The following is a 16,796-nucleotide window of genomic DNA, read 5'->3' as shown; positions in this document are numbered from 1 at the left end:
GCTCCCATTTTCTTCTGACAATCAGCTTTCATTTCTACTACTGTTCTTGTTAAGGTCCCCAGTGACCTCCATGCTAAATCAAAACACAATTTTAATCCCCATTTCATCAGATATGTCAGCAGAATTTGACAGTTGAGTATTTCTTCTTGAAACACTTGCTTCACGTGTATCTAGAACCCCACATTCTCCCGGTACCAACTTTTCTGTCCCTTTAGCTGTTTCCTCATTTCTTCTGACCTCTAAGAATAGAGGATCCCAGAGTTCAGGACTCAGATCTTTCCTCTTCTCACTCCTGGGTGATCTCATCCAGTCCTCTGGTTTTAAATAGCATCCATATGTGATGACTTAATAATTAATATCTTCCCAGTTCAGATCTCTTTTCTAAACTCTGGACTTCTATAACCAACAGTTTATTTCAAACTTTCCTTTGGATGTTGTCCAATAGACATCTCAAATTTAACATGTCCAACACTTCACTCCTGATCTCTCTCCCCTAGACTGTTCTATCCAGTCTTCCCCATATCAGTTAATGGCAATGTCACCCTTCTAGTTGCTCTGAAGGCCTTGGAGTTATCCTTAGCTCTTCTTTCCCTCACATCAATTACATTAGGAAACCTTGTTGTCTCTATGCTTCCACCTGGACCAGGTCACCACCGCCTCTCATGGGACCACTGAGGAGGCCTCTTTAGTAGTATGCTTCCATACTGCCCTCTACAGTTTATCTTCATCACTCTGTGTTCCCTATTGTACTGAGTAAAAGCCTCAGTCCTTACCTTGTGCTGCAAGACCCTTCATGATATCTTACTCCTACCAACTTGGCTAAGAATAAAAAGTTTGATATTGCTCAATGGAGTAGAAGATGTAGGGAGGTAATTCAACTTAAATATTGTTGATGGGAATACAATTTATTGATTTCTATAAAAATAAATTAAGCATACCCTAGGATCCAGGAATTCTATTTATAGGAGTTTATCTTATGCAAATACATAAGTTGTCAAAAGTGCACTTGATTTCACTGCACAAGTTACAGCAAAACAAATAAATACAGTGTGTCATGCAATGGAATGGAATACCTTGTGTGATAATGGAGATTCATGGAATTTGAAATGATCTCCAAGATATTAAACACTAAAGGGAAGCGTCAGATCAGTAACTATAGAATAATATCCTTGTTAAGTAAACATGAATATGTTATGTGTTTATGCATTTTCAAAACATCTGAAAGGATTACCAACAAACTCAGGTTGGTTTGGGAAGTGAGACTAGAGATTGAGAGGAGTATGAGAGTCTGTTTTGTTTTTGTTCAATTTAAAAAAAAATATTTTAGTTTTTAGTTATAGGTGGACACAATACCTTTATTTTGTTTATTTATTTTTATGTGGTGCTGAGGATTGATCCCAGGGCCTCATACATGCTAGGCGAGCACTCATGCTGAGCCACAACCCTAGCCCCATGATTTTATTTTTTTAAAATTGAACCTAGGAGTGCTCTACCACTTGTGTACATTTCCAGTCCTTTTTATTTTTTGAGACAGGATCTCCTTAAGGTGCCCAGGCTGGCCTTGAACGTGTGATCCTCTTATCTCAGTCTTCTGAGTCCACTATGGCTACTGGGCATAGGGGGATTACAGGCGTGCACCACCATGTCTGGTACAAACATAGACTTTTAAAATTTGTATATCTAATAATTTTTTTTAAAGTTTTAAAAAAAGTTCTTCCCCAGGACTGGGGCTTAGTGAGAATGTGCTCACCACGCACATGTGAGGCATTGGGTTCGATCCTCAGCACCACATAAAAATAAATAAAATAAAGGAATTGTGTCCATCTACAACTAAAAATTTTTAAAAAAAGTTCTTCCCCATCCCAAGATCATAGAAATGCTCACCTGTATATACTTCAAGTTCATGTGGCTTTAAAAAATGATTTATATGCTTGAATGAAGTCAGGATGACAGATCAGGAATACACATCTTGAATTTGCTGTGGAGTATGATTGTTTCTTTTTTTAAAACCTTTTTTTTAAATAAAGAAAATAAAACATACTATTTGTAGAAAATCTAGAAAAAGGTGAAAAGAAAATAAAACCACTGGCAACCTCAGTTAACAGTTTTTGAGTCATTTCCTTCAAAAGGCAGAGTGCCCAGTGGAGTGAAACCTCCTGCTTCATTTTGTGCTGATGCCTTGATGCCACTCTCGGGGTGGGCAGGTATCTGGCAGTTTGGGCGTCATTTGGGAAGCCCAACAGAAATGGTCTGACACATGGTTAAAGCAAACATTCACCCATTGGGATGTGTGTGTGTGTGTGTGTGTGTGTGTTTTGTGGTACTGGGGATTGAACACAACATTCTACCATTGAGCTATATCCCCAGCCCTTTTTAGTTTTTAGACAGGGTCTTGCTGAGTTGCTTATGCTGGTCTTGAACCTGTAGTCCTCTTGCTTCAGCCTCCTGAGCCACTGGGATAACAGACATGTGCCCCTATGCCCAGTAGCCAAACCTTTTCTTGAAGTGCAAGGAGAAATTGGGTTCCCTAAAGCATCTTCTTTTTTTTTTTTGGTACTGGGGATTGAACCCAGGATCACTTAACCACTGAGCAACATCCCCAGATCTTTTTATTTTTCTGTGACAGGGTCTTGCCAAGTTGCTGAGGCTGGCTTTGAACTTCTGACCTCCTGCCTCAGCCTCCCAAGTGGCTGGGATTACAGGTATGTGCCACCATGCCCAGCCCTAGAGTGTCTTTAAACTCACTTGTACGTGCTCCTCCACAGAATTATTTCAGATAGAACACTGGGTTTGTGTGGAGGACATACAGTCATGTGGGCTGAGGGATGACTCCACTAGGACCAGCATCCCTCTGTGGCATCTGGAAGGGGTAGGGAGCAGTTAGGCAGAACAGCTGGTAAGCAGCTGGTAGGAGACAGCTGGTAGGTGCCTAACAGGCATCAGGTGGGTGTACTTTGCCCTAATGCCTGACAAAGGACATTACCCCAATCAGTTCACAAGGGGACAAGGTGACATCTTGTGTTTGCAAACACTAGAGAACAGAGCCCAGCAGCAGATCAGACTCTGGCTAAGAAGAATGTGGATGAATCCTTTGCTCTCAGTTTAGAAAAGGTAAAGTCAACAATCAAGCCCACCATACCAACTTCTTCCCAGAAGGGAAATGAGAGAAATAACTTGCAGGCAAACAATTCAATTTTAACTAGGAAATGAGGTAATCCATTAGATTCAATCAGAGAAAAGGGTTTGGAAAAACAAAAAAAAATAAAAAAAAATTGGAGGATGCAGACTTCTTTAAGCTCACTTGGGAAGAAGCAGAGGTTTGCAGCTTAGTTTTACGTGTGTGTGTTTATGTGTGTGTGTGTGTGTGTTTATCTTTGGCCATAAAGAGAACAGAACTAAGAGATGCTCTACCACTGAGTTACATCCACAGCTCTTTTTGTTTTTATTTTGAGACAAGGTCTTGCTAAATTGTCCAGGCTGGTCTTGAGCTTGGGATCCTCTTGTCTCAGCCTCTCAAATTGCTGAGATTATAAGTGTACCACCAGCCCAACTTGCAGCTAGATAATACCCACTTAAACTTTAATACACTTAAACCATAAGAATAAAGGAACAGTGGGAGAAGAACCTGGAAGTAGGAGGTAAGGGAATGGGATTCTGACTTGAAGTAAACCAAGACATTGAACCCAGCTCTTTTCTAAGGGCTGATTTCTTCAATGATGACATTAAGGAAAACAGGAGTGAGAGATGCCAGATGCAGGAGGTGGTAAGAAAAAAAAAAAAAAAACTAAGGAGGTCTGGGTGATGGCACCAGTGGTTCCAGCCTAACCTCCTAATCTACTGTAGATGAAGAAAACCAATGTCCAGAGAAGGGGTAGTTTTCCAAATGAAGCCCAATTCAGTGGCAAAGACTTCTGACTTCCAGTCTAGTTCTCTCAAGCCCTCCTGTTAGGAAGGGCTTAAAGGGAGAACATTAAAGTCTGGGCAAAAGAAAGCAAAGCTAAACACTCCAAAAGTCACCACCTCTACCAGGCTCCATCACAGCCCATCAATGGTGTCTGAGCTTCAGTGTCTTTACCTGAGAACAAGGACACCACTTCCTTGCCAGGGCTGTGGTTGTGGTGAAAGGCAGGTATTCGTCTTACTGAGTGAGTTATCTTGCTGCTCCCACAAAACACACTGGGGCTGGAGAGATGCTGCTAGAGGAGCAAGCATGAAGGGAAGTGCTGTCACTCTCCCCATGATCAGTCTTCTTTGGTTTTGTCAGAATTCAAGACTGGTGTCTAGTGGTACCAGGCTTTTTTTGTGTGTGTGTGTGAGACTGGGGATTAAGCCTGGGTACACTTTACCACTGAGCAATACCTTCAACCCTTTTTATATTTTGAGACAGGGTTTTGATAAGCTGAGGCTGGCTCTGAACTTATGATTCAACTGCTTTAGTCTTGAATGGACCCAGTGATACCCCATTAGTCACCTCTGATTCCAGCCTTTGGTACTAAGACAGCAGGACACTGACCATGTGTCTACTAAGGGATCCCACCTCCTACACACCAACTATTCAGAGTTCCAACCACAAGTCCAGGTGTTTCAAGCGTACATGCTGTCCTGGTGGCTTTCAGAGCTTTCATGGGGAGGAGGCAAGCACAGGCTGCATCAGGGTGCTCTGGAAGAGCCATGCTGTACCTTGTAACCTGGCAGAGAGGCCTTCCTCAATAGCTGGCAATGCCAAATGGGCCGTCTACGCCCTGGCTCAATTTAGGTTCTTACCAAACTTCTGGCCCAACAGGAAGTCCACAGAAAATTCAGAATAGCTTCTGGAAACCAGGACCCTTCTCCTTAGCCTCAGTTCTGGCCTCCCCTTCCTAAACAGAGTTTCAGAATTGGGGGAACTTCTGGTTTAAATCTGAGATAGAAATTGGGCCTTTCGACCAGGTGCGGTGGTGCATACCTGTAATCCCAGCAGGATGGAGAGTTCAAAGCCAGCCTCAGCAATGGTGAGGCACTAAGCATAAATACAATATAAATAAAATAAATACAAAATAGGGCTGGGGATGAGTGCCCCTGAGTTCAATCCTCAGTACCAAAATAAAAAAAAAAAAAAAAAAAGAAAAGAAAAGAAAAAAGAGAAATTGGACCTTTCCTAGACCGTCTTTCCCTAAATCTGAGATTAGAAGGTGGCAGTGATTTAAGACCCAGTTGTGCCTCAGTTTCATGGTAATAGGAGACTATAGTTAACTCTATCTACACTCCAACCTGAGGCTCCAAATTGGTCCACTTTGAGTGCATGTCCATGACATTCTCCCTACCTGCCTTCCCAAGGGGCTGCCTAGCCCTATGCCCCACCCAACCCTGGCCCAGGGGAATCTCCTAAAGCCCACACATATGCAGTTCCAGGCTTAAGAAAGCCCCATTTCCCCAATCTCCTAGGGTGATTCCACCTTTCCACCCAAGATCTCCCACATGACAAAGTGAGTCAGGGTGGGAAGGGGCCTCCATGTTTTATTAGGGATACGGCAGAAGCAGAGGCTGGAAGCAGAGCAGCCATGTTTTTAACAACAGATAAATTAACCGTAGTGCAGGTTGAGGGGTAGGAATTGGGCCAGGCGCCTTAATAAAAAAAAAAAAAGACAAACAAACAGACCCCAAAGACATGGGGCAAGGGAGGGCAGCACCATCCAGACAGCAGGGAGAACCAGGGCAGAGAGAGAAGGCAATGTGTCCCCTTACCCCCAAGCTCCGAAAGCAGGGGCCTCCAGAATGGCCCCATGGAGGCTTTGGGACAGGGGAGCAGCCAAGTTGGCAGAGATGGCACAGCTGGTGGGCAGAAAGCCCAGCACCACAAGATGGCTCAGCCTGAAGCGGGAGCTGAGACAGTGGCTTTGAACCCCCAGTCCCTTAGAGGAAAAGCCTTATTCTGGGCAAGTGAAGGAACCAAGGGTGGGGTCTCTCCCTGAGCTGAGCGGGGCCATCTCCTCCACAGCAGCGGTAGGCAGTGGGGTGTGCCAGGGACTTCTGTCAACTTCTTCTCCACCTGCATCCTTGGTCCCTTCAGGCGGGGCCCACTGGCTCTGAGGCATGGGGCATGAAGAGAGTGGGTCCAGTCCGTGGTCCCCAGATCCAGAGGGGGCTGTGGTGGGCGCAGTCCCTCAGCCCTGACTCCCACAGGAGGAGAGTGAGTCATAGAGCGAATCGCTGAGGGACTCGGAGGTCTCTAGCCCTGGAGCACCCCCACTGGCCACTCTGCCTTCCTCACCCATGTCCGAAGTGCTGGGAGTACGACTGCCCCCAAATGCTGGGCCCTGGGGTGTAGAGGCTGGGCGGCTGGGCTCCAGGTTCCGTTTCCGGTCCACAGGCAGGGCCTGGAAAAGAGGTACTGCTTATAGGACATTCCTTCCCACCTGTCAGCCTAGCTTGTGAAGCATGGACTGAGGGACATTCTGCCCACCTGGTGGGAGGTGCTACTCTGGGTCCACCCCTGAGAGGGAAGAAAGCTGAAGATACAACTATACACAGACCTACCAAGGCTCCAGGGAGTGATGAAAAACCTTCCCCCAAGAAGGGTGGGTAAGCTGCCAGAGGGGCACGGAAGGGGTGCTCCCTCCACCCTCCTCCCGGGCAGTGCTGGACCTCCTGGGATATGCAGGACACATGCTGTACTACTGTGGCCTCATACCATTCCCTCCTGCCACTTAGTCCTTTTCTCATTCCCCTTCTTCAACTCTCACCATGGGGGTCCTGGGCAGCCCCTCCAATTGTCGGGGTGGGCACAGGAAAGGGTCAGAGGAGCTGCCAGCTGCCCTGGTATTGGGGAAGGTCCAGTTCTTGGCCAGCTGCACAGGAGGAGGAGGGCCTGGGTCTTCGCAGGGATCTGTGCAGGAATAAGGGGAAGGTGGATGGAGCTGTCCAGTTTCTGGGGATGTCCCATTCACCCTCCAGGACACTTACCATCAGGACAGGTCTGATGGCCCCGATGGCCTGGAGCAGCAGTAAGCAGTGCAGGAAAGGCTGGCATGCTGGGGTGCCGCCCACTCACTAGCAGTTCCTCTATGCCTGGCACCTCCCGCTCTAACGTGTGAGCACGACGGGGGACTTTGGTAAGGGCTGGGGGCCGAGCTGGGGGCACTCCTGGAGTAGGTTCCAGCCGTGGTGGTTTGGTCTTGGGAAGATTCTTGCTAGGGGTCCCATTGTTGCCATGGTCTGGGGGTGGGAAGGTCCCAATGCCACTGTCCAAGGTTCGCGTCAAGGAGCCACAGGCTGGAGAAGAGAGCACATAGAGGATGTTAGGTGGAAGCTCTGCCCCCTGCCTCTCCTCTAGCTTCCCACCCCAGTCCAGGCTCCACTCCAACTCTCAGGGCCTCCTGACCCAACATGCCCATCCCACTGAACCTGCCTGTCCACCCCCAAGGGTTCTGGGCTCAGAGAGGTGTCCTTGATGGTAAAGGGGAGTTTCTCTTCTGTGCAGCCCCAGAGCCCACTCAGTGTTAGTCCCCAAGATGGCACTTGGGGCCTGCATCTGCCATGGTTGCAGGAAAAAGTATCCTCAGCCCGGGTCCCACCTACCTGTGAAGTGCGAGGTGGGCACTGGCTCGGCCAGGCTGTCTTCTGAGGGCATCTCTTCCCGCTTCCCTGGCTCATTGCTCAGCTGTGCAGATACAAGAGACCTAGGTGTCCATTCCCATCCCTCCTCCAAACCCCACTGTGCCTCTAGAAGTAGGAATGTGAGTATGGGAGCAGGGGAGTAGGAGCATTAGGGCCCTGGAGGATGGCTGTGGTTGCAGGCGCTCTGGAACCCACTCTCCTCTCCTTAGTTCCCCTTACAGACCACAAATGCATCCAGTAGCTCCCAGGCCCAAGAGAAGGGAAACCCTCCAGAGCCAGGCCAGCTCTAGCCCCAAGAACTTACCTTTCCAGAAGGTTTTCCACAGCCCTGAAGTGGGCCCACTAGACCATTTCGGGGCCCACAGGCTGGCCAGGGATTCTTGGGGTCAGAGGACACTGGCTGGAAATCGCCATACTCAGGCTTAGGCTCCCGCCAACTCTTGGGTGGCAGCTCCTTGCCATCCACCCTGGGTAACAAAATAGGTAGGTGAGGGAGGTGAATACTCAGAAGACCACACCAGCCTCTATGGTTTGCTGAGTGTCCCCCAAGGATTAATACCTCATTGTGAGGTATTAAGAGAGTGGAAACTCAAATCTATGGTTTTTAGAGGTAGAACCTTTGCAGGTGTGAGAGAGATCATGATTAGGTATGGTCGTTAGGGTGGAGCCTATATGGCTAACACTGGTGGACTTATAAGAGACCAAGAGCATCACGTATACATGTGCACTCTCTTGCCACCTCAGGACTCTGCCAGCACAAAGGCTATCACTAGATTCAGCTCCTAGACCTTGCATCTCCTAAACTATGAGCCAAAATAAACCTCTTCTTTATAAAGTAGCCTGCTTTGGATATTTCATTATAGTAATGGAAAAATGGACTAATATACCAGCCTTGCACCATCTAGATGCTGGGTCTGGTAAGGTACTTGCTGGCACCTATCCAGGGAAAAGGGACATATTGTTCCCGCCAACCTCTCCTGATACTGGCAAAAGGCAGGGACCCTGGGAGAAACCCCAGGGAATAGTAGAGGCAAAGCTACCCAGCAATGTACTCTGTTATATTGGCAGGTCAGGTCACATCCTGGTCCCATGCACAACACCCTGCCTGCTCCCCTTGAACTTCTGAGCACACTTGCCACCCAAACCTCACACTAATAAGACCCAATGCCTTCAGAATTTGTTTTATCAGCCCAGAAAGTGCAATCCTGGAGTGGGTTTCTTTTCTAAACAATGAACCCCCCTAGTGTCAGGTGTCAAAATGTAAAACAAGAAGGGGACCTTCCTTGTTGCTGGAGGAACACTTTCATTAGCCTTGGTTAGGCTCTAGTATTCGTTTAACTCCCATATGTAGACCAGCTAATCTGACATGAGACAATCCAGAAAAACACGAGTTAATTCTTTTCAAGTGAAAACTGGTCTCAGCAAGTCTGGGTGATAGCCAGCCCAGCAGGGAGGGGAGGATGGCTGACTTCTGATTTGAGTTCCAGATCATTCCTCCAGGCCAGGTCACTAACCCCAAGACATTCTGGTAGCATCCTATCCCTTCTGACCTCTGGGAAGCCCTAACTGCCAGAAGGGCAGTATCAGGTCCAGAATCAGGTGTGTCTGCTGAGCATCTGCTAAACGATCCCAGATCCTCACCTGTTAAGTAGTTGTTGCATGAAGGTGTCGGCACCTTGGTACATACCGGCCAGCTGGCCTTGCACCTGCCCTAGACCAGGGCTGGGTGCTGCGGTTGGACCCCCAGGCCGTGGGCGGGCCCTGCTGCTCAGGTAGGCCTTCTCTTCTTCCAGAGCCCGTCGCAGGTCTTCTGCCTTAGCCATCAGCTTGGAGATGTTGAGGCTCTCCGCCTCCAGCTTTCGGGCTTCCACCTTGACCTCCTTCCGGAGTGGGGAGCCCCCACTAGCGCCCTCCTTGCTTTTGGTGGCCTCTGTTCTGCGGTTCAGTGCTGGCAGCTTGCTCTTCTTAAGGCCGAACCAGCTGGCGATGCTGCTGGTGTTGCGGTGCTTGGCCTCAGAGCCTGGTGCTCGTTCCTGCCCCTGGAGCCGCAGCACATTCTCCTCGATGCCCTTCATCACCTTCTCCTCGATGGCTGAGTGTGGGGCTGGCCCCTCAGGTCCCTGGTTTGGGTCAGTGGGGCCAGGCACAGGGGATGTGGGCTGGCCTGTGGTGCTACCACAGTCTGCCCAAGGAGGTCCCTTCCCCTTTTCAGGCTTGGGTGGCTCCTTGGTGACTGGGGGGACCCCAGGTCGGGGCACCACCTTTGTGGGTGACTTGGAGGGTAGTTTTGTAGGGCTGCTGTGAGGGCTCTTGTTGGGCTTGCCAAGGCTGGGGGCTGAGGTTGGCACTTTCGCAGGGGTGCGAGGCACCTGGGGGCATAGGGCCCCTGCCAGCCGGCTCTTGGCCAGCTCCACTTTGGTGAGGCAGCTCCTTGGTGAGACAGGCTCCAAGTCAATCCGGGCCCCCATGGAATGGGATGAGTAGACTCGGGCCCCAGGATCCCCAAGTCCAAGTCCAGGTTCCTGCTGCTTCAGGCTGCTAGTGCCTAAGGCCACTGCCCCCCGCAGGGCTCCCTTTGCTTCTGGCTGCTCAAGGGGTCTAGTGGTGGTAGGCACCATATCTCCAGTACTTTCCCCTGACCTCCCTGGTCCTCGGGTTTTCTCGGTGCCAGATCTGGCAGGCAGCCCATTTTTCTCTGTGCCCAGGGGCCCCTCAGGGCCTGTTTTCAGTTTTCCCAGGGCTGCAAGTCTGTCCCGCAAAGGCGTGTAGCTGGTATCCCCAGGTCGCCGCCCTGATCCCTGGCTGGGCTTCTTGGATGAGCTGCTTGGGGTCCTACGGCTGGGATGGGGAGACTCTGAGCCTGCCTTGTCCAAACTCTTCTCCTGGGGGCTCCCATAGGGGCAGGATTCTGGGAGGCAAGGGCTGGGGGGTACTCCAGGGCTTCTGAGGACCTCAGGAGCCTGTGGTACTTCCAGAGTCAGTTGTGGGTAGGTGGGCACCTGCAGAGGGGATGGAGGTGGTTCTGGGGAAGGCCCTCTAAAGGTGCCCCGGGAAAGGTCCAGGATGTTTTCATAGCAAGGAGATACCACTGGCCCTGGGGACAGTGTGGTAGACAAGGCTGATTGGGGGGGTCTGAGCTGTGCAGAGTCTGGGATTGTGGAGCAAGGTGAAGGATTGGTGGGCAGGCCCTGTGCCCCCTCTGGGGACAGTTCTCCTCCACCCAGACCCCTGCGGGCCAGCAGTGGGGAAGGGCTGCCATCTGAGCCACTATTGCGACAGGGGATTCGGGAGTTCCGGGGTAGCTGGGGGCTGAGCTGGGGGCCTCCTGGGCTGGGAGTCTTCTCTGAAGCTGAAGGCAGCTTGAGAAATTTGAGACCTCTGGCTGGAGAGGGCAGAATGGGTCCTTGGGCTTCTCCAGGAGAAGGGGGCCCAATTTGGAGCTTGCTTTTCACCTGAGATGAGGAGTGGGGTTGGCCAGGCCGCGAGCCCAGTGGGGCATCCCCTGCACCCATGAACATACTGAGGAAGGGGAGGGGCCCTTGGCCCTCTGAGGTAGCACCAAAGCCCAGCTTGTGGACCTCTGGGGTACCCCCACCCCAAGCTGACTTAGGGAGGCCTTTGGACTTGGATAGCTGCTGAGGCCCCTGGTCTGCGGACGGTGGCTGCCCAGGACCTGGGTGGTCCCCATTGAGTGGGCCTGTAGCCCCAGCCAGGAATGCCTGTAGATAAGTCTCTGTATCCTCAAGGAGCTGGCCCAGGTTCAACTGCTTGCGGGCTAAGGCACCCAGCAAGGTGTCAGGACTAGGTGCCTCATTGGGGTCACCTGCCTCATCAGAAGAGGAGGAGGAGCTACTGCCTGGAGCACAGTGTGAACCAGAGCTAGTGCCCTGGGCCTGTGGTGGAGCCCTGCTAGGGCTCCAAGGCCGCCTGGTACCCTCTTCCTCCCCTGGTTCCCCCAAGAGGCGCTCCCAGTGCAGCAGGCTTCCTAGGTTACCAGGTCCAAGTAACAGGTAGGGGGCCCAGGGCAAAGGTTCAGGTTGTGGTGGGCCACACAGCTCTCCATTGAGGGGCTCTGGAGAGCCTGGACCCTGGCCTGGAGGCCTCCAGGGTGTGACAGGTGAGCACAGAAGCAAGGGGTCAGTCTCTTCCAAAGCTCGAAGCACCTCCAAAATCTGGGCTTTCTTCCGAAGGAATGGGGATAGGGCATCTAGTGCTGGTGGTGGGGTGGCCGGGGGACCAGGGCCTCCTGGTCGCAGCTGCTGCTCCCAACACACCTGAGAAGGAAGTGAGAAGGAGACTTATATAGTGGGCATTCTGGTCTAGGCCCAGGCCCTGAGTTGGGCATAAAAATATGCCAGAGACAGGGCTGGCCTGGTTGCATGTCTGTGACCCGAAAAGGAATTCACAGCTCTTGGGGTATGATGGCTCAGTTTCCTCAAGTGGTGCTCTGGTCTGGTTACCCCAACTTGTACCTAGCACACTTTGGGTAGGGTAGTCACCCCGCATTCCCTTCTTACTTATCCCAGCCTCCTATCCCTATTGCTGTTTGGATTAGCAGGGATAACCAGCTATAACTCTGACATCCATGCTTGCCTCAGGAGGGAGGCCTGTCCATTTTTCAGGTTCCAGAAAGAACGGAGACTCAAGAAGGGGGTATGATGTGGCCAAGACCTAAGTCAACGTAGGCCAACCCAGGCCTTCTCTTTCCAACCAACATGCTGGCCTTATCCCAACAGGAGAAGTGGACTGGGGATGACTCCATGAAAAACCTTCTCTGCTGCTATCCTACTCCTTCTTGAGTTTGGAACAGTGGTTAACTATATCCTCTCTGGAGTCAGACTGTGTGGGTTCAAGTCCCAGTTCTACCTAGCAATATGACCTTCAACAAGCTATTTGACCTATAAGCTTCATGGTATCATCTGTAAAATGAGATGGTAATTATGTTTAAACTAATAAAATAAAAGAGCCCTAAGGTGACCTGCACAGTGCCTGGCATGGAATGAGTTCCATAAGTGTTAACTATGACTCTCACTGCATTACTAATGCATTTGCTCACAGGCCATGGGTGGGGGTGGGGATCTGTTTTTCTTGGTTACATGGCTGACAGCTGAGGGCTCCCACTTCCAGCCTGGACAAGAGTCTGTGCGTGAGAAATAGTCCCCCTGTGTTTTGTTAGGAACCAGCAGTGGAGTACTGACTGACTAGCCCCTCTCCAGGGAAGCCGAGACCACTATGCCCACCTCTCCTACCTCTCTTTGCCCAGCACAGCGACCCAAAGGCAAAGAGGTGGCTGTTCCTTCAGCGGCACTCAGGGAGGGGGTGGCTGGTGGCTCTGATGGTGGCTGAAGTGGAGTGAGTGGGATCTGTAGAGGGAAAAGGAGAGTTAGCACAATGCTGTCTGCCCCTCATGAAGCCAGGCCTTCCCTTCCAAGTGTGCCCCTTATGGTCATCTCCAGGCCTAGTTCCTGCTGCTGCCACTACATGATGGTGAAGAGGAGCCTCGGGAGACCATGGCAGAGGGAGGTGGGACTTTGGGGAGAAAGACAAGTACCATAGGCCTGGAGGGCAGCTGTGGCTCTAACCCAGGGTGCCTATCTCCAGCACTGCTCTGCTTTTCTGAGGTGTTTCCTCCCTATTAAAAAGGGAGTTACCATGAAGGTCTCTTTCTGTTCTAACTACCTGTTATTCCAGCAAAGCTGAGGCTGATAATCTTAGAAAAGGATGGCAGGGAGCCATTATTTCTGTCTCCTCAACCTGGTCTCATCTATTCTGAGGATTGCAAAAGTAGGATTTAATCAAGGGCCACTTTTCTCAGTCCTTGAGAATGTTATTTCCTCTTCCCAGTCATCTCAACTGATTATGAGTCAGCTTTAACCCTTCTCTCACCCCAACTCCCCACAGTCTTCAACCCTGGTCTCTGCAGCATCTTTCAGCCTTGCCTCTGGCCATATGCCAGCAGTAACTTCAGTCTGAATCTTCCCACTTCTAGCCTGGATGCTGCTGGGCATTTCAATCAGTCTCCTTGACCTGATTTGGTGGCCTTTCCACCTCCCATGCACAGGCAGCCTAAAGCATCTTCTTTATCTTTTTTTCTAAAGCACTTTTGTGCTCAGTGTGCCTGCCACTGCCTGAGGAAACAAGTCGGAACTCCGTTCCCGGCCTGGCCTGTAGGTTCCCTGGACATGTCTTCCCCTGATACTTGTCTGCAGCTTTTACCACTCACTGTCCTTTCACCTATCTTTTGTTCCTGCCAAGCTGAGTAGCTTGCCACTCCCTAGGCTTCCCTGCCTGCAGATCCTTACTTAGGCTCTTCTTCCCATAGGAAATCCCTTCTCCTCAACCACTGTGTCACTCTTTGAGGCTCTCCCATCAATCCAGGCCAGGTCCAAAGTTAATTCCCAATAGGAACCTTCCCTACTCCTTCTCTGAGGGCCTGTCTCCCTCCTGGGTGGGCCCTTGGACAGAAGCACTGTCACATTCAGTTTTGTAGCATGGCTGTCTATAGATCTCATGGAGTCATGAGTACCCTGCACAGGTCACAGCCCCTAAGGTCATGTGATTCAGTTCAATTCCATATGTGTTGGAAAAGGCATTGCTCACAAATAGGAGCTTAATTAGCATTTGCTCAAAGGAGCATTCATCCCAACAAACATAACTTGGAAATCACATTAATGATAAACAGCTACTATTTATTGATTACATGCTGGGTCAAGCATTATATATTATCTCATTTAATCATCACAATATGCAATACAGGTATTTTCATCCCCATTTTTGAAGAGAAAAAAAACCTAGTTTTCAAAGTTAGATAATCTGTCCAAGGTCACACTTAGCTAAGAAGTGGCTAAGTTAGGGATCTAACCCAAGCTTATGAGGTCAAGGTTTGCTCTCTTTTCATTATGTCATGCTAGTTCTGGGGAAGATAAATCTATTGGTCAAAGTTCTAAGAAGTCCTAGAATTCACTTAGATAAAAAATAAATGATTTAAGGATGCTTAGTCCCGTCATTAGCAGTCACTCGGAAGGGGTAAGCTCGGCTGGTGTGGTTGGGCCTAATGGGATTTCAGAGTGGGCCCTTCAAAGCAGGGACAACTGTAGGGCAGGGAGAACTACAGTCTCCGCTGCTGATTCAGACCCAGTTCTGCAATGTCTGGGTGAGATGGAGGCTCCAGAAACATCATGTTAACGAGAGGCTTCCTCTGCAGGGGTGAGGCTTCTCAGTGAGTGGAAGGACTCCCTGCTCAAGAGCTCCCTGATTTATAACACAGACACAAATTCAGACACACACATAAGCTCCCACACGCGAGGAAAGTGCTTCTCTTCTTGTCAAAATGGGGGAAGTGGTTGGCTGCCCTCAGAAACAAATTAGTGCTCCCCTTGACCACCGGGAGCTGCTCCCAATCTCCCCACCCCTGCATCTTAACCACATCCTTGGGAGTTCCTGACAGAGTAACCTCAAGGGACATCTTGGCCCAGAATTCATTCCCAGGAGTCTCCTGCTTCTCTGAGGAAGGCAAGAGTCAGGGCTAATAGCAAAGGCCACTAACTGTGAACATGTGCATACAACAGTGACAGATGTATGCCACTATGTGTGCCCATAGTTATCAAGGGTGAAGCACATTCCTGACTGCTCGGTGACACCATAAGCCCTGGGCTGCCTTATGTATGGCTCACTCCTGCCCCTGGCCAGGAAGCACACATCAGTGGCCAAAGGAGCCTCTTGGGAGCTTGAAATAATTTCACTTGCAGTCTCCACCCATCTCCTCATCTCCTCACACAGAGGCAGGAGCAAGTATGAACCTTCTCTGTCAGCAAGAAGGGATGCTGCTCAGCTGGGTGGGGAGCAAGTGGGATGTAAGGGCCAGCCAAGCTTGCAGGGACTCAAGTAGTTTTCATTCCATTTAAAGTGTGAAACCATCAGGCTGGGCAGGCCTTCCTGTGATGGCCACAGACCCCATCATGAAGGGGGATGGGTGATGGCCTGCTTTTCTGTGTGTATGTGAACAAAAATAGCACTGATGACTTGGGGCAGCAGGAAGCAGACTAGGAGAGGGCAGGAGAAGTGCAAGTGCCCACCTGGGGAAGGGAGCCTGTTGTGAGCTGGAGTTTCTGCTGAAACAGGGCACTCAGCATCTGGTTCTGTCGTTCCAGGTCAAACACCCTCTTCTTTAGCTTGATGCACTCCTCTCGCAGGTCCTGCACCCGCCCAGGAGGCAGAAGAAGTGAAGGGAAGGATGGTGGGGACAGGAAGAACAGAATGAGCACAGCAGATCCTGCCTAGGAGCCCAAGGCACTCGCTGGGCATGTTCTTCTCCTGCAACCTCCTGCAAGGGATCTGAACCTGCCTGTGTGCAAATATAGACTCTTGGGGATGGTAAGTAGTTTCTAAGGTTTGCTACCCTGGTGGGAGGTAAATCCTATTCTCTTTGCCATTTTTCCTATCCCTGGAGCCAACTCTGCTTCTTAGAAACCACACTTCAAAGAACGGTGTATTTCAGATGGAAGACAACCTTGGAGTCAGAGTGGCCCTTATGTCAAGAAGTGATCCACTTATGCTCATGAGTAAATATTTAGATCCCACTTATGTTCACAACATCAATATTACTTTGAGAACCATCACAAACTGGAGAAACCAGTTGGGACCAGGGTAAGGGGAGGATGCAAATCCAAACTAAAGTTTCCATAGCTTAGAGACCTGGCTTTACTCAATCACACCTCTGCCCCCAGGAAGAAAAGTGTGGACCTAACCAAAGCAGGCAGAGGGGGACAAATGGAGGAGGGGGATAGGTTGACTCCTCCAGTTCCTAGTGAATGCTTTAGCTAAGCTGGCTCAGGGGTCCTGGGGAAGGGCTTCTCCATGTGCACTCAGGGCCTTTCCCCAGAGCAGCTGGGCTCAAGGGTTTCGGAAGTGTTTCCTGTGGCCACTCACCTTCTGGTTCAGTAGCGCCTGCACCACATGGTTAGCAACCTGAGGACAGAAAGCCCCAAGACTGAGCAGACAAGCCATGCCTCCCCACCCCGACCCAAGGACAGTCCTACTACAGATCCCACAGACCTCATCCAGGCAGCGCTCATACGTTTCCCGCTGGTTCTCATTGGCCTGGGCCAGCGCAGAGTTCTCTGCCTTCAGGAGTGAGGGAAAAAGAGGGTAAGAAGGAAGCTCAGGGCCTGTTATTCCCCCAGGGCAAATTCCTTTTGAAT

At 50.4% G+C, this 16,796-nt stretch overlaps 1 protein-coding gene and 1 long non-coding RNA gene across 9 annotated transcripts in view; one reads left to right on the top strand and one right to left on the bottom strand.

Annotated features, from left to right (window-relative positions):
• Window positions 1-2,584: 2,584 nt before the first annotated feature.
• Window positions 2,585-12,579, top strand: LOC144364840 (uncharacterized). Its single transcript, XR_013422926.1, has 2 exons — window positions 2,585-2,702; window positions 12,195-12,579. It is a non-coding gene; the product is annotated as an uncharacterized LOC144364840 (long non-coding RNA).
• Nckap5l (NCK associated protein 5 like) overlaps window positions 5,477-16,796 on the bottom strand; it is a 34,034-nt gene continuing 22,714 nt past the window's right edge. For 6 of the 8 annotated variants that reach the window (XM_078014730.1, XM_078014726.1, XM_078014728.1 and 3 more), the window contains 10 exons: window positions 16,651-16,719; window positions 16,525-16,563; window positions 15,672-15,791; window positions 12,837-12,959; window positions 9,238-11,870; window positions 7,901-8,063; window positions 7,558-7,639; window positions 6,943-7,251; window positions 6,723-6,865; window positions 5,477-6,356 (listed from right to left, as the gene is read on the bottom strand). In XM_078014730.1, the coding sequence (XP_077870856.1) occupies window positions 6,144-6,356; window positions 6,723-6,865; window positions 6,943-7,251; window positions 7,558-7,639; window positions 7,901-8,063; window positions 9,238-11,870; window positions 12,837-12,959; window positions 15,672-15,791; window positions 16,525-16,563; window positions 16,651-16,719 (3,894 nt within the window). In that variant the 3' untranslated portion in view covers window positions 5,477-6,143. The remainder of the gene's footprint in view (window positions 6,357-6,722; window positions 6,866-6,942; window positions 7,252-7,557; window positions 7,640-7,900; window positions 8,064-9,237; window positions 11,871-12,836; window positions 12,960-15,671; window positions 15,792-16,524; window positions 16,564-16,650; window positions 16,720-16,796) is intronic. The other 2 variants (XM_005324927.5, XM_021726147.3) reach the window with 1 other exon arrangement.

Source organism: Ictidomys tridecemlineatus, chromosome 6, assembly GCF_052094955.1.
Source record: "Ictidomys tridecemlineatus isolate mIctTri1 chromosome 6, mIctTri1.hap1, whole genome shotgun sequence".
Taxonomy (NCBI): domain Eukaryota; kingdom Metazoa; phylum Chordata; class Mammalia; order Rodentia; family Sciuridae; genus Ictidomys; species Ictidomys tridecemlineatus.
The sequence above is the reverse complement of the archived record's forward strand: the minus strand, read 5'-3'. Positions and strand labels throughout refer to the sequence as shown.